This window comes from Lissotriton vulgaris, chromosome 1_1, assembly GCF_964263255.1.
Source record: "Lissotriton vulgaris chromosome 1_1, aLisVul1.2, whole genome shotgun sequence".
Taxonomy (NCBI): Eukaryota; Metazoa; Chordata; class Amphibia; order Caudata; family Salamandridae; genus Lissotriton; species Lissotriton vulgaris.
Genome location: NC_141685.1, coordinates 1044887397 through 1044903258, shown reverse-complemented (window position 1 = coordinate 1044903258; position 15862 = coordinate 1044887397). Strand labels below are relative to the sequence as shown.

The following is a 15862-nucleotide window of genomic DNA, read 5'->3' as shown; positions in this document are numbered from 1 at the left end:
CACACACACACACACCCAGAGCCCCACACACATCCACCCACCCCACACACATCCACCCACCCACCCAGAGCCCCACACACACCCACCCACCCAGATCCCCACACACACACACCCACCCAGAGCCCCACACACACACACACCCAGAGCCCCCCCACACACACACAGAGCCCCCCCCCACACACACACACCCAGAGCCCCCCCCACACACACACACAGAGCCCCACACACACACACACACACAGAGCCCCACAAACACGCACACACACACTGAGCCCCACACACACACACACACACACACAGAGCCACACACACACACCCAGAGGCAGGGCAGCCCACATCTCACTTCTTGCTGTTTGAACGATATATTTGGGGACTAAGAGTGTATTGCTACGTTCTCCCTACCTCTCTTTTTGTTGAACTGCATCTTCAAACCACACCAAACAAAATAATCTGCTAGAGGAATACTTTCAACTAAAATGTTATGGTGTTATGTTACAGATTAGCAGAGGTTATATACTGCATTACAGCGACGCCGCTACTTTACAGTGATGGGACTTTCAATATTTAGGACTGGCCATAGAAGGCACGGCTCGAACGGAATTAACAGTGCTTACTGCACACAATTTACAAGTTGGAACCAAAGAAGTGCAGGTACTATCCCTTTAAATGTACTGCAGTGGTGATGTGAAGTGCAGGTACAATCCCTTTAAATGTACTGCAGCGGTACTGAGTAGTGCAGGTACTCTTCCATTAAGCGTACTGCAACGGTGCTGAAAAGTGCTGGTACTCTCCCATTAAGTGTACTGCAACGATGCTGAGAAGTGGTGGTACTCTCCCATTAAGCGTACTGCAACAGTGCTGAGAAGTGCATGTATTCTCCCTTTCAAATTATAGAAGCGCAGGTTCTCTGTACCAGACAGTCCCTTCTCATTTAAAGCACTACCCTCGTGGAAACAAAGTTTCGCCGCTGTGGTATAAACCTGAAGCGCTTTCCTGGCGAAGGCAGCAAGCGCTAGCGGTCTACACACGCAATGCACAACGTTTCCACATTCCCTCTGTCATCGGGGCCACACCAGCTGTGTCACTAAAGAGAGGCTTTCTTTTTAACTCTCACATGTGCAGCCGGGGTGGTCTCGTTCGAGTTGTTATAAATGTCAAATGTGGCAAAGGAGCCCACGAGCTCGAATTCCAGCGTCCATCACTTGAGCAAACGGTGTGATCCAGGGCAAACACTTTAGGTCTCGGCAGGCATATCAGCCATTTTGCAAGGGCCTGGATCAAGCACGGGCCTCCCAAAGCAGAGCACCCGTTTGTAAATTAAAAAACAATATTTGTGTCCCCCAGGGAAAGAGAAAAGGCAGCGCCAGTATCGGCCAGTACCTGTGGCCATGTTAGCTGCCTCGTCATTAATGCATAGGGCAGACGTGCTTGAACACCTGTAGGTACATTTTGCAGCATGGCCCTAGGGTCCAGCAGCTGGCCTGACCCGAGTCCAAAAACCCAAAGCAGGCTGCGGCATATATATGTTACAACCATATAAAAAATAACCTGGTTTTACTATAGCGCGCTGTACACAAAATGTGTTACACCTACACGATTTCTTTTTATTGCATTTATCGACCTCAAAATGATGAAAGGCTACCCCAGCCCTGCCAGAATCTCCTCCTGAAACATGTGGCTTCACGCAGATATCAGGCGCTTTACTCACTGAGCTATCCTACCAGCTATGCATAACCGTACAAACGTAAGCCTTTCTCAGATAAGAAATGGTCACAACGAGAAACTCTTAACGCAACTGCGAAAGAAATAACAGAGGTGAATATAATATTATCATCACATCAGTCATCAGTGTATGTGATAATAGACACTACCACCCAAGGGTGGTAGTGCACACGATATGTTAATATTACCCAAGTTAACTGTGGGCACCTTCGACATCAGAAGGATAAAAGACTTGCGTCTCGCGGTTTGACCCTGTGTTGGTTTCGCACAGATCTCTGCAGCACGCACCTGACTCTCTGAGCTACTTTCGCAGGTGTGCACGAGCTATCGCGACCTTCAAAGTAGTTTAGTTACCATAGCAGATCAGACTTCAATATAAGTAAAACGAGAAAAGCGACATTCAGAATCCTCATAACCTACCGGGGGGGCGTTGTATCCGGGGACCCCTCGCAGCGCCGCGTTGCGCAGCTCTCCTCCCGCAGCCAGCGGTGCACACGTCCCTCCGCCCTGGGCTGTGTACCTGCCTCCCGCGGGAAGGGCTGTGCCTCACCCTCCGCCCCCGGCCGGGCCCGCACTCTCACGCCCAGTCCGGGCAGCTGCGCACGGAGCCTGCAGACAATGGCTGTCTGTCCGCCTGGCTCTGCCTGCCCCGGGGGCTTTTTTTTTTCTAACTCGAGAAACAACAAAACGCGACTTCCTGCCCCTGTCACTACTTCCTGAAAGACTCGGAAGGAAGACAATTAAGTACAATTTACTAACACATTGAACTCTAATAGGAGGGGCTTGGCAACCTTCCCCTCCACCTCCTGCGTGCAGTTATCAATGGTGCAGCGGCGCCGGGCCCATGGGTGTGAGAGGCCCAAAGCACCCCAGTTCAAGCTGCCTTTTACTACCTTTCCAGAGAGCATGGTGTGTGTTGGGCGTTCAAGTTCATGGTTTGCGTTACTTACGCCCGTGGCACTACTGCTACCACTTTTGCAATCCTGCACTTTCATTTCACAAAACAGCGGGTTTCGCAGCTGGAGTTTCGCTTTGGCGCAACTGGAGCACATCGGGAAACGATAATTTGTAAGATGAGGGTCCAATACAGGTGCTACACGATTAACATCCGTCCAAGAATAAAAAAATAAAACAAGTCAGGTCCCGGGCCGGCAGCCAATCACAGCGCGGCCCTGGGAATGACGTCACGGGGGTGTCCCGGGCCGGCAGCCAATCACAGCGCGGCCTGGGACAAGGGGCGGGACTTAAAAAATGAGTCAGAAACGCCCCCGAATCGCGTTTTCACGGGGAAAACGTGATTGACAGCCAATGTCTTCCAATGGCTAGCCTCTATTTATGGAGCTAGCCAATGGAAGACAGAGGCAGGACGAAGCCCGATACTAGAGATCATCAGATTTCCCCCTGGGCGGAGCACCTGCTTCGCAGGTGCTACGGCCAGGGCGAAACCTAAAAATAGTGAAGGATGAGGGGGTGGTTAGCGGCCGTGTAAGATGGCTGCTGCCTGATGGAGCTCCGGAGGCGACATAGCCTTCCCCATCAATTCGTGCATCGATCCGTCATACTGATACTCCCCAGAGCCACACGCTGGGGCCGAGGACCAAGCGGCAGCCGCCGGTGCAACTCCAGTGCAAATCCAATACCGGGTTCCGGCACTGATTGTCGGCAAGCACTGGCGTCCTGATCTCCATGAGGCCACCGGGGACTAAATTCAAAAGCAGCACCCAGCCCTGGTCGCGGCGGCAGCAGAGCGGCCCGAGCTGCGGTGGGGGGAGAGGCACGCACCCACAAGGAAAAGACTACCGGGCATTAAAGAAGGTGGTGAGACTCCATATACGCACGAGACCCTCTGCACATGACATGTAGGCAGTGATCCTGACTGCGGAGGAGGCGGCGGAGGGGTGAGGCCTATTCCCAGAAGTAAAGCCGGGGACTCAAATTCCGGGGACCTCGACCTAAGGTGTACCCAGAGGTATTATAACTGCACTGGGGGTGAGTCGCGCCCAGCCCGACTTCGCAGCAGGCCCCACGCTCAGCGCCCTGCGACCCTGGGGGGCACGAAAACAGCAGCCTGAAGCAGGAGGCAGGAGGGGCAGGAGGCGGACGTGCTCCTAACCTCCATAGTCAAGACCCGGACCAGACGGTGAGGGTGCCAGACGGGTGCCTTTTGCCCCCCCCCCCTGCCATAACTCTCAGACCACCACACCTGAGGGGAGCACCTCGTCGAGCTGAAGGCCCTGTGAATTTCCGACTTCAGTGGTGAAGGCGCTGCTGCACGGAGCCATCCTCTACCGGCCTTGGAAGGCAACATGGCGTGCAGGGCCCCCCGATCGCAGAACGCTCAGGCCAAACTCGACCAGTACGCCTACGGAAAAGACTTTCCACCACTTCCCGAGGGCAGAAACTTCTCTGGAAAAGCAGCAGAAGGTGACGGCTCTCACAAAGTGACTCTGGAGGAAATAATGGCAACCCTCAGGAAAGTCCAAACCACAGTAGGCTCCATATCTACGGACGTATCTTTATTAAGGGCTGATTTTCAGAAGAGAACGACCAGAGTCACAGAGGTCGTACAGGTTGCTAAAACTTTGGTGACGAACTCGGCAGCACTGAAGAAGACCGTGTCCAGACTCGAATCCGAAAATAAGTTGCTGATGGACAAGCTGGATGACCAGGAAGGACGCTCCCGCAGGAACAACGTCCGAATTCACGGACTTCCGGAGAGTGAAGGCGCTCCTGCAATTGATCTCTACGTGAAGGACCTTATAAAGACTCAGCTACAGCCAAAGGGCCTCTCCAACTTTTTCTCCCTAGAAAGGGCACATAGAGTCCTGGGTGGACGGCCTAAACCGGGAGCGCCCCCCAGACCAGTACTAGCACGGCTGTGCAATTTCGTGACAGAGATGCCATATTACAAGCTGCGAGGATATCTCCACCAGTCCGAATTCTGAAGTCAGCAGTGTCCTTCTTCCCCGACTACACAGCAGCAGTCTCACGGTGACGAAGATCCTTTCTGGAAGTTAAAAAAGCACTGAAGGCTAATGACCTGCCTTATTCTATGATATTCCCAGCAAAGCTTACAGTTGTAGCTGACAGAAAAACATGTTTTTTTTCGAGACACCTGAGGAGGCCCACGACTGGCTTGAAGGCTGGCGGAGAGTGGATGAGCTGCGTCGCGGCAATAGAAGCCATCGCAGTCGAGAAGAAAGCGGGATCGAGAGCAGCCAAGATCAACAACAGGCAGGCAGGGAGGACACACAGCGGCCTGACTACGGGAAGCTGGCTAATTAAGGGACACCCACACATAATCAAAGCGGCGGCTGCACCGACATTGGACACTGGGCCACAGTGGGCTCTGGAGGGAATGGAGGGTCTGCGCTTCTCCTTGGACTTCCTACCCTCTTCACACAAGTACAATGTTTTGGGTGGGGATGAAGCACTCTGCTGAGTTGGGGTAGCAGGCAATTCAGATTCTGTCGGGCAGGGAGGCAGGGTGGGTGGATGGGGATAGGGGATTTGAGTTTTTTTGTTATAGTAAATAACGGCTATGATAGCATAAATGTCTACGCTCTGGCAGACAGGTTCTCACAAGGCACGGTTGGACTGCGACTAATGCTTATTACTAATCACTCCCATGGCGACACACACTGCGGCAGATTCTACACACGATGTGACCCCGGAGGTCCAGGTAACCCCCCTCACATTACTTACTTGGAATGTGCACGGATTAGGTGACAAAATTAAGAGAGGTTTTGCTCTCCAAGCCTTGAAACGTCAGGCTCCCACGTTGGCGCTCCTACAAGAGACACACCTCACAGGTCAGGCATGCAAGGCGCTGGACAGATGGGGATACAAGATGGTGGTACATTCTGAATTCTCCACAGGTTTGAGGGGGACGGGTATCCTGGTGTGCAAAAACTCCTCTTTCATAGTACTCCAAACCAGAAAAGATGACCAGGGTAGATTTGCAGCACTGCAGTGCCAATGGGAGGGTAAGATCATTAATGTGGTGTCAGTATACGTGCCCCTGGCGCTTCACGCAGTAGCGCTTCCAGCACTTAGTGAATTTTTACTGACTTTGCCTGAGGGCGATCTACTTCTTGGGGGGGATTTTAATGCAACAATGGATGCGAGCCTGGACAGATATCCAGAAAGGGCACGGATGGTAGGAGTCACTCGCCTACAGAGTTTCACAGACGCACTGGGTCTGGCGGATGCGTGGAGGCACACCCACCGCACTGCACGACAATACACATTTTATTCCAATGCCCATAACAGTCTCTCACGCATAGACTATTTCATGGCATCGGTAACTACTTTGCAGAACGTGACTGACGTAGTGATCACGCCCAGGGGGATATCAGACCACTCACTAGTAGTATTAACCTATTCCAGTCACCACAGGTCTTGTAGGAGGGTTTACCCTATATACCCTGGATACTTACAGGTCCCAACCATTCGACGGGAACTCCGCAAGGCCACAAAACACTTATTTGCGGAAAACGCAGCATCAGTTGACTCCCCCTCGGTCTTGTGGGAGGCAAATAAGGCGGTCATTAGGGGGCAGGTGATAGTCTCCATCGCCGGGCACAAACGGGAAAAACAGAAAGACCTAGCTACACTGGAGTTAAACTTACACTCGCGGAAGCTCACCACTCGGCGGAAACCACGCCTGAGTCGGAACATGCTCTCCACCTCAAACAGCAACAGTACAGAGACTATTTGCGACAAGAAACGGTATCCAACCTCACGGCGTCCAGACATAGGGTATATGATGTGGGGGACAAAGCGGGGAGGCTCCTAGCCTGGCTAGATAGGCGAGAGCGGGGCTCGAAGACAGTGGCTCAGCTGCGGACGGTGGAGGGACAGCTCACAGCGGACCCGAGTGCCATAGTGCGTGTATTGGCGGACTATTTTCGGGATGTTTACACATCAGCGTCGGAAGTATCAGAGGCTGAAGCTGCGGCATCCATAAAAGACATTGAGATGCCCAAACTCACGCGGGTGGACTCCTTGGAACTCGAGGCAGATCTCACAGAGGACGAATTGAATGCTGCTATCAGCTCCCTACAGTCGGGTAAGGCGTTGGGGCCCAACGGGATCCCGATAGAACTATATAAACAATTGGCAGACACCATTAGTCCGCACTTATTGAAAATGTATACCAATAGTCTGGAAAGAGGCGAGCTACCGCCTGATTAGCGACTGGCAACAATAGTGGCTATCCCGAAACCTAGTAAACCTCCGTCTGAATGTGCCTCATATCGCCCGATATCCCGGTTTAATGCGGAGGCCAAGATTCTTGTCAAGGCTCTGGCGACCAAATTGTTGGCGCACCTCCCACATTTAATCCATCCAGACCAATCTGGCTTCATGCCACATAGAAACACCGTGCTCAACCTCAGACGCCTGTATGGGGCGCTGGCGAAGGCACCGGCCTTGTCTGGCCCAGCGGTTGTCATCTCCCTGGATGCGAGAATGGCATTTGATATGGTGGAATAGAACTATCTTTTTGCAGTGCTCTCCCATTTGGGATTTGGCCCTAAGTTTTGTGCGTGGGTCCGCCTCTTATATGCCATTCCTCTGGCACGTGTGATGGTAAATGGCCACATATCAGACACTATACCCCTAGCGAGGGGAACGTGCCAAGGTTGTCCCCGGTCTCCACTTTTTGCGCTAGTATTAGAACCTCTCACGACCTGGATTAGAGGGCACCCACTACTACGAGGTATTCAGTGGACGGAGGGATGGGAAGACCGTATTTCCCTGTATGCCAATGACATTTTGGTATACCTGACATACCCAGAGTACTCCATACCAGTGCTCCTCGAGATATGTGATGAGTTCAGAAAGCTATCAGGGTACACGATCTATTGGGCTAAATCGGTCCTATATGTGCTGAAGGGCCCTCCGCCATGGCTTCCTGACACCTGTCCCCTGGTAGTTTCGCAGGGCACATTTAAATACCTAGGTATTCACATTACTTCAGATCCGGCAAATTTCTATTCTGAAAATTTGGTGCCCCCTTTCGAACGGTTGAAACGGGACGTGACGCATTGGGAATCGCTGCCTCTGACACTACTGGGGAAAGCAGACTTATTTAAGATGATGGCCTTGCCCAGGTTTTTATACGCCCTCGAAAATACACCATTCCCCGTCCCGTTAAAATATTTTAAACAAATAGCTGCACCGATATCCACACTGTTATGGGGCAGTAGGCCAGCGCGCATAGCCCAAGCGAAACTGCAAAGCGGGTGGTAAGACGGAGGAATAGCGCTCCCCAATGTACAAAAGTACTACTGGGCTACTCATCTCAAGATCATCAACCACTGGATACATGCTTCACAAACAGACCCGGCGTACAAGGCAGACAGGGTGCAGTTGGGAGCGGGATGCATGCTTGCGGCCTTGTACAATGGAGGACAAGCCATGAAACTGATGGGACCCACAAAACATTCGGTAATGATATGGCACACAGCGCAGACACGGCTGGGATGGAAGGGTGTAATTACACGACTTACCCCACTCTGGGACACAAAACAATTAGGATTTTTAAGAAAAAGCAAGGGCTTTGAACAGTGGGACAACAGATATTTCCAAGGTGGGGGATTTGTGGGACAAGGGGAATGTACTGCTGTTTGCCGAACTTAGGCTGCAGTATGATCTGGCCTCCACTGAGGCTTTTCGATATACACATATACGACATGCACTACTGACGGCGTTACCACTAGACACTGAGGTCTCTAAATCTTCCCCTCTGGAAGATAGATTGCTTACGGAGTACATGCCAAAGCGCGCCACGTCCCTCACTTATTGTAAGCTTATCAACAACCTACCTGACCCCACGGTTCCATTAAGAGAGAAATGGGCAGTTGATGTGGGAGACATGGATGACACGGAATGGCAGGAGGCCTCGGCCTCGCCTAAGGAGATAGGCATTCCCTCAAGGTTCAGACTCATACAGTTAAAAATACTTCACCGCACATATTACACTAGGAGTATGCTATTCAAAATGGGCAGGGCACAACGCCCCTATTGTCTTCGAGGGTGTGGGGAGGAGGGCTCCTTCCTCCACACACTATGGGAGTGCTCATTGGTTGCCGAGCATTGGAGACAGATACTACGTACGATATCACAGGCGATGGGAGTGTCGCTTCTACCAGAGCCACGTAAATGCCTCCTAAATGTGTGAGACTCCAATGACCTTACAAGACATGGGCAAACATGGGTTACGCTGGGTCTCATGGTCGCAAAACGTAACATAGCGCAAAAATGGGGAGCTGTAGAAGTACCAATGCTGTCGGCCTGGTGTGGCGACATGGACCTCATTATGTTAACTGAGAGAACAGTCTATATAAACCGTAAAAGCCCCCAGAAATGGACTAAGATTTGGGCAGCATGGAACACATATCGGGGTGACATTTGTGAGCCTATACCGGATATTGATGGGGACGATTCTGATGATGAACTCTGGGATGTATGAAGGACTCATACAAAGGGATTTTTCTCTCATGCTTTCCGCTGTCTATGAAATCAACGGTTCCCCGCTGATCTTTTTCTCTCTTTCTCTCGTGAACACAGGTTGTGTTCTTTGGAATCCTCCCCGCCGGGTGCCTTTTCGAGCTTTATACATTGATAAACTCGGTGAGTTTGCCACAACAGTGGGGTTTAGGAGGTTTTTTACCATCTTACATGTACGCTAGTTTGGTAATGCTAACTGCAGCAGGTTGCGCTAGAGGAGAATATGGCCTATCTCATGCAGCAGTATATTTTAATCGTTTTCATCTTATACATAAACCCGTTTCGCCGTAATTGAATTGTGGCATGTAGGATGTTGGGTGGATTTATGAACCACACAAAGGATCTGCTTAATATAACAGTTCCGGATATTTTTTTAACTAATGGGGATAGCATCAAGATATTAAACATACGCTAACTCATTGGGGTTAATGAATATATGCACAGCACATGATTGCATACTATCTGTTGTACTTTTTTTCAGTATTTGTTTCCCGTGATGGTGGGACTATCCTCCACACGTGTTTGATCAATTTTGGATCCTTTTTAGAGAGTGAGCTAGTGAGATGGAGAGAGAGTGAGGTAGTTAGAGAGAGAGTGTGGTAGTGGGGTAGTGAACGTGAGGTAGATAGATAGTGAGGTAGTGAGAGAGAGTGAGGTAGATAGAGAGTGAGGTAGTGAGACAGAGGTAGTGAGGTAGTGAGAGAGAGTGAGGTAGTGAGGGAGAGTGAGGTTGTGAGGTAGTGAGATAGAGAGAGTGAGGTAGTGAGAGAGAGAGAGAGAGAGAGAGAGAGAGAGAGAGTGAGGTAGTGAGACAGAGGTAGTGAGGTAGTGAGAGAGAGTGAGGTAGTGAGGGAGAGTGAGGTTGTGAGGTAGTGAGATAGAGAGAGTGAGGTAGTGAGAGAGAGAGAGTGAGGTAGTGAGAGAGAGAGTGAGGTAGTGAGAGAGAGAGTGAGGTAGTGAGAGAGAGAGAGTGAGGTAGTGAGATGGAGAGAGAGTGAGGTAGTGAGATGGAGAGAGAGTGAGGTAGTGAGATGGAGAGAGTGAGGTAGTTAGAGAGAGAGTGAGGTAGTGGGGTAGTGAAAGTGAGGTAGATAGATAGTGAGGTAGTGAGAGAGAGTGAGGTAGATAGAGAGTGAGGTAGTGAGAGACAGAGGTAGTGAGAGAGGGTGAGGTAGTGAGGGAGAGTGAGGTAGTGAGGGAGAGTGAGGTTGTGAGGTAGAGCGAGTGAGGTAGTGAGAGAGAGAGAGAGAGAGTGAGGTAGTGAGAGAGAGAGTGAGGTAGTGAGAGAGAGAGTGAGGTAGTTAGTAATAATAGTTTAATATTGTCTACCACTAATGCATGTTTAGAAACAGTGGTTTTTACTCCCCAAACTACCAGGTGAAGGGAGAACCGACAGACTGTGCGGAAGGCTCTCCACAAACAGAAGGTTCGACCACACTCAGCGATCCTTTGAAAGTGAAGGGTTTTGTGTGAGGGCAGCGAGGGGCTGCCTGCCTGCAGGAGTAAATATACATCATTTCATTAGTAGCAGGGACAATTAAGAGTTTCAAGATGAAAACCATTTACAATCCTCTGATAATTTACCGGAGGCGCTATACTAACGTTGTGATCAAACTAAGGACTTGTTTTTTGACTGCGGATGCGCCGGAAGAAATTGTAATAGACGGACCGTTTCCGTGTGCGGCAAATACTTATCAGCAATAGGAGTCAGAGGCGCAACTAGAGCCGAATTTCGGGGGAGGGCTGAACCTTTAATCAGTAGGCAGAGTGGAGCTGCAGGGCCTCCAACAAGGGGTGAAACAACAGCAAGGCCTAATTAGCATTCAAATGGTCTTTTAAAGACCTGTTAAACAATCGGGTGCGGCTGTGTGTGTGCCCGGGATCTGTCTCATCCTGGGCTGCCACACACGACGGGGGTGGGGGTGGGGGGGGGGGTTAAAGCCCGGTGAGTCCAATGGGTGTTGCGCGCCTGATAGGAGTAATTAAACATGTAAGGATATGTAGGTCACTGGCCACCTGCTGGTATCTGCAACTATCCAAAGAAGTCAGAAATAACCGAGAGCTGCCACAATACGTAATGTCTGCAATTTGGTGGCGTAACGTCGTGCACAGAAGAGAAGTGCAAATCAGGTGCAGAACTCATGGCCTACAAAGTCACTCAGAAGCAGAATTTCTGAATCCACCAGGAATGGCCATACTGTGCAACTCGTTTCCAAGTTTTGTAAAAGGTTGGCAAATCGAACAAGCACTGGCAAACCCAATATATCTGGCCTATGAAAGCAATGGTTAATTAAAAATGTTACAATATTGCGAACCTATGTCAGAAAAAAACAGAAAACGAAAATATGTAGCCACCTAAACACTGCCCGATTTCGTGTAATAAAAATCTAATTATTCTTACTGCTGTAAAGTACAGTACTAATGGCTTCCAACTAATGTAACACAAAGACAAGGTTTAAATACAAAAGTAAGAACTAAAACAAACAAGGACAAGACGTCAGCGTTTAGTTGCTTCGGATGTAATCAGGAGCATGTAAAAAATATCAGGAGGGAGGCAAAAGGGAATGTATGCGCCGTGAAACGGACAGAAAGCCGTTTTAAAACAAGCTCTCTGCATTTCTGTGGCGGGGGAGGCATTCCTTTGAAGTCTGATGGGCACAAATGTTGGAATGGTGGTGTGCGAGCGGCTTGATGGGGGGGCGGGGGAGCAGGGGAGCGAGCGAGTGGGAGGGAACGAGCATGGGGTGCGAGTGAGAAGTGATAGACGGACCGTTTCCGTGTGCGTCTAATACTTATCAGCAATAGGAGTAATTAAACATGCAAGGACATGTAGGTCTGCTGGTATCTGCGACTATCCAAAGAGGTCAGAAGGGTGGGAGGGAACGAGCATATGGGGTGTGAGCAAGCCACCAACAGGGATTTCTTTGAAGTCTGATGCCGAGGCTCGGGGAGCAAATGGCAAGCGCGCGCATGCACGACAGGCCCGGACTGGCCATAGCGGGCACCGGGCAATCCCCCGGTGCGTCACTCGGGTGGGGGCCGGTTTTGGGCACCTGGGGGCCGATTTTGTTACAGGGCCGTTTTTGCAGCATAGCTGCAAAATCGGCCCTGTACCAAAATCGGCCGAAAACCGGCCACTGCAAAGAGCTCGGGGGCACCTCCAATTCCCCCGAGTGGGGAGGAGGGCCGGCCGAGCACTTTGCCATGGCCGGTTGTGGTTCCTAGTCCGGGCCTGGCGCACGTAGCACATGCACTGTGCGTAATTCGCATACCAAAGCCCTCTTGGTAAGCTTTCCTAGTGCACCTCTATATGTATCGACAGCTGCAATGCGCAAGTGCATTGGCAGGTCGAGGCCTAAAAAGAAAAGCTCAGCGGCAGGAGGTGGGATCTCGCCTTCTATTGCCAAACATTTCCCTGTTATAACTAAGTCCCCCCAAACATTTATAGACTCTAATACATCTGATGGAGGGAGGCTCATAAATCCGAGTGGGGCTAACCAGGTTGCTGAGAGGACCGAGGAGCCGGATGCCATGCTACAACCTTTGCAAACTGCCTCAGTCAATGCCTCAGACGACCGCCTCAAATAGCGCCAGGAGTGAAGGGACTGGGGAGAATATGGTAATGCCAACGCAGGCCACAGAGGTATCAAAAAATGTCCCGGTTGCCATAGAGGCACCAAATCACACCCCGGTCATTCCAGACACCGCCACCAGTGCAGAACCCCCCCCCCCCCTCACCCCCCCCCCCCCCCACCTCGGGAGAAGAATGTAAATGTGGGCAATGCTCATCTTAAGGAGGGTGGCGGCCTTGAACTAATAGACCCGCAGACTCCGGATTTAGCTACTGAAAAAGTGTTCTCTGTCTCTGATGGGTCATTGTCTGGCACGGAGAATGGAGATGTTCTGGGCAGCTCCTCCGAGAGTAGTAAACAGGAGGACAATAAATCTGACCCAACAACTAGAACCATCAAGCAAAAAAAGAAAGCCAAGCCAGGAGTAGAAGATGGAGCCAGCTGAAATGGGATTATTCAGATTCACATGGATCATTCCCCCTGGAGGACTTTCCCAATCGCCAGACAGAGGAGAATCCACATACAATCGCTGGAAGTCCGGCTGAACCCTCCCTGGCTTCTATATTGGACTCTATTAGACAATTTCGCGACGAAGCATGATCTGACAGCCTTGCCGCCAAAGGGCCTTCTAAAAAAACTCCAGGGGGGGCATCAGGAAGTTGAATAAAATCTGCACGGATATTGGCGACTGAGTCTCAATGGTTGAAGCCCGGACTGAGTCTTTGGAAACCAATATGACCAATGTAAAAGAGCAAGGTTTATCCCATGTGGCTTGCTTAACTGACCTGATGTCCAAGCTGGAGGAGCAGGAAAATAGAATGCGGAGAAACAATTCAAATAATTATTTTAAATGTAAAACAAAATAAAAATACTACAGTATAATTAACTTTATTTTCAATTGAAATACATTAAATGATTTCAAAATTATTTTTCTGAAGTTTAAATTAAAAAGCAATTGTCACCTAAAGCATAAAAAAGATATTTGCTTAATATTTATAAAAAGTAATGTGTAGAATGAATTGAAACTAATTTAATTATATTTTAATAAAAATGTATGTTCTATTTTTTTATCAAAATGTTATTAAAATGTTAAAATAAAATATAAAATACGTTTTGTCTAATTTTCAACATCAAATTAGATGTATTTTTATTAACTACTTTAAATAATTTAATGTAACATCATTAGCTGTGTGTTTCTATGTCAAGTCCCTACCTCCATGGATTTCAATGTGATTGTGTGACCGTACCAGTGGTTGGCCATTTGTGGTTCTTGATTTATTGACTTAATCCTGCTGTTTTTGGCAGTGGTAATTTACATTCATAAATTTGCCCCCACCAAGCACAGTAAATGTTTTAAGTAACTGTACATTTGCAACTGGTGAAAAGCCAAAAGTAGAATAGTTTCTCCAAAGCGTAGGAGTAAACTTACATGCGTAAATTACTCACAAGTATAAGTTAGCTTTGCGACTACCCCCGTATTTTACTCCTGTGTAACCTTACCTTCGTGAATAAACACCATTGTATCCATTTGCCCAGATCCCTACATGCTCTCTGCCTATTGACCGAGTACCTCACATTGGCCGTGTGCCCTCGAAATCAAATACTCACAGTGCACGTGTGCTTCAAACCCCTAACTGTCCAAGTTATTCAGGCGGCTCCTTAAATAATCTGCCTCTATGTCATAAAATCCACGTGCTTTCTAGATCTCTGTATTGTGACCCAGTTTCTCAATGTGGCCATAGTAAGTATCAGTCTGTAAGCCTCTGAACATAATTGGTTCACAATGATCAAGTCTGCTTGGAAGGCTCAGCCGAGAGGCCGAGAATGGAATGGGCAAGCGGGCGGATCGGTAAGAGGACAGTAAGAAAAATCTGAAAGTCTCCCGCCACCCTTCGATTACTGGAAGCGCCAGTGATCTCAACTCGTCAGGTGTCTCAAACGCATATAATAAACTCGCAACAGTGGAACAAAAAAACCCCAGCCTTTTCACAATCTCTTATCCCGCATCTCAAATTGTGACAGGCACGTAGAGGCTGTTCAGCGCACGCGTAGGCACTATAGCAGAGCACTAGCCCACACAGGGCATCCTTGCCAGCGGTCTCGTTCAGATGCCCGAGGGTGGAAAAAATGACACAATATTTTTTTCGCCTCTCAATACCTTCTGGTTGACATCACTGCTGGGGCTGCGCCGATTGGACAGCGTGGCAGCCAATGGGAAAGCCACGCCGAGGACACACACATCCCAGACTTGTGAAAAGTTTAAAAAGTTGCTGGAAAGTTTACCGAAGTCACCAGAGCCCAGGAGAAGAGGACGAAAGAGGACGAGAGAGAGACGGAGAGGGGGGTTTAAACCGAGATCTGCCGCTGTAATAATCAGGACACCTCACCAAGCAGCCCTAAAAATGTCAACCCATTTCAACAGGGGACCCGCGTATGGTCTGTCAGCGGAAGTGAAGAGCAAGGTAAGTGCCCGAGCAGACGGTGAGATAAGGGCTGGCTTTAAATGAGAATATTTCTACCCAACTGTTAATACGGGTTCTACAACTGCGATAACAGCGCTCTCAGATTTTGTGACAAGGGGAACCGAGGCACGGAGAAAAAAAAAAAGATGTGTTCAGGGTCACACAGTGTGGTCTCTTGGGATCACCACTGGTCTCACCGTCTGCCTTGGAAACATTCAGAGACCTAACGCGGGTGACAACCGTGGGACCGAGGTCACTGCTGCCTTAAATCCCCACAGAGTGATGGAGCTGGGTATCGAACACGGAAATCCCGGGTGGCGATGACACCGCTCTGTGACACCAAGTCAAACTCGTGTAGTCCACTTTCTGGAAGTTCTCTGGCGGGATACTACAAAATCCCACCCTACAGTCCTCAGTGTACCCGAGTGCCCCATCTCCTTAAACCTCCAATAGACGCCTAATCCTGGTCCTTTCGCCAAGCTTTTCATTGTTGCCCAGCGCTGCTGCAGGTGTTTCAAGAAATAAAAAGTGCGCGCCATGTATTTATCCGATGTGCGGTCAACTCGACGAACTTCCTTTTCGCCGGGGTGC

General features: G+C 49.7%; 1 protein-coding gene across 1 annotated transcript in view; it reads left to right on the top strand.

Moving 5' to 3' along the window:
• The first annotated feature begins 15099 nt into the window (after positions 1 to 15099).
• CNN1 (calponin 1) overlaps positions 15100 to 15862 on the top strand; it is a 222624-nt gene continuing 221861 nt past the window's right edge. The window contains exon 1 of the mRNA XM_086962588.1: positions 15100 to 15271. Within this exon, the coding sequence (XP_086818714.1) occupies positions 15212 to 15271 (60 nt within the window). The 5' untranslated portion in view covers positions 15100 to 15211. The remainder of the gene's footprint in view (positions 15272 to 15862) is intronic.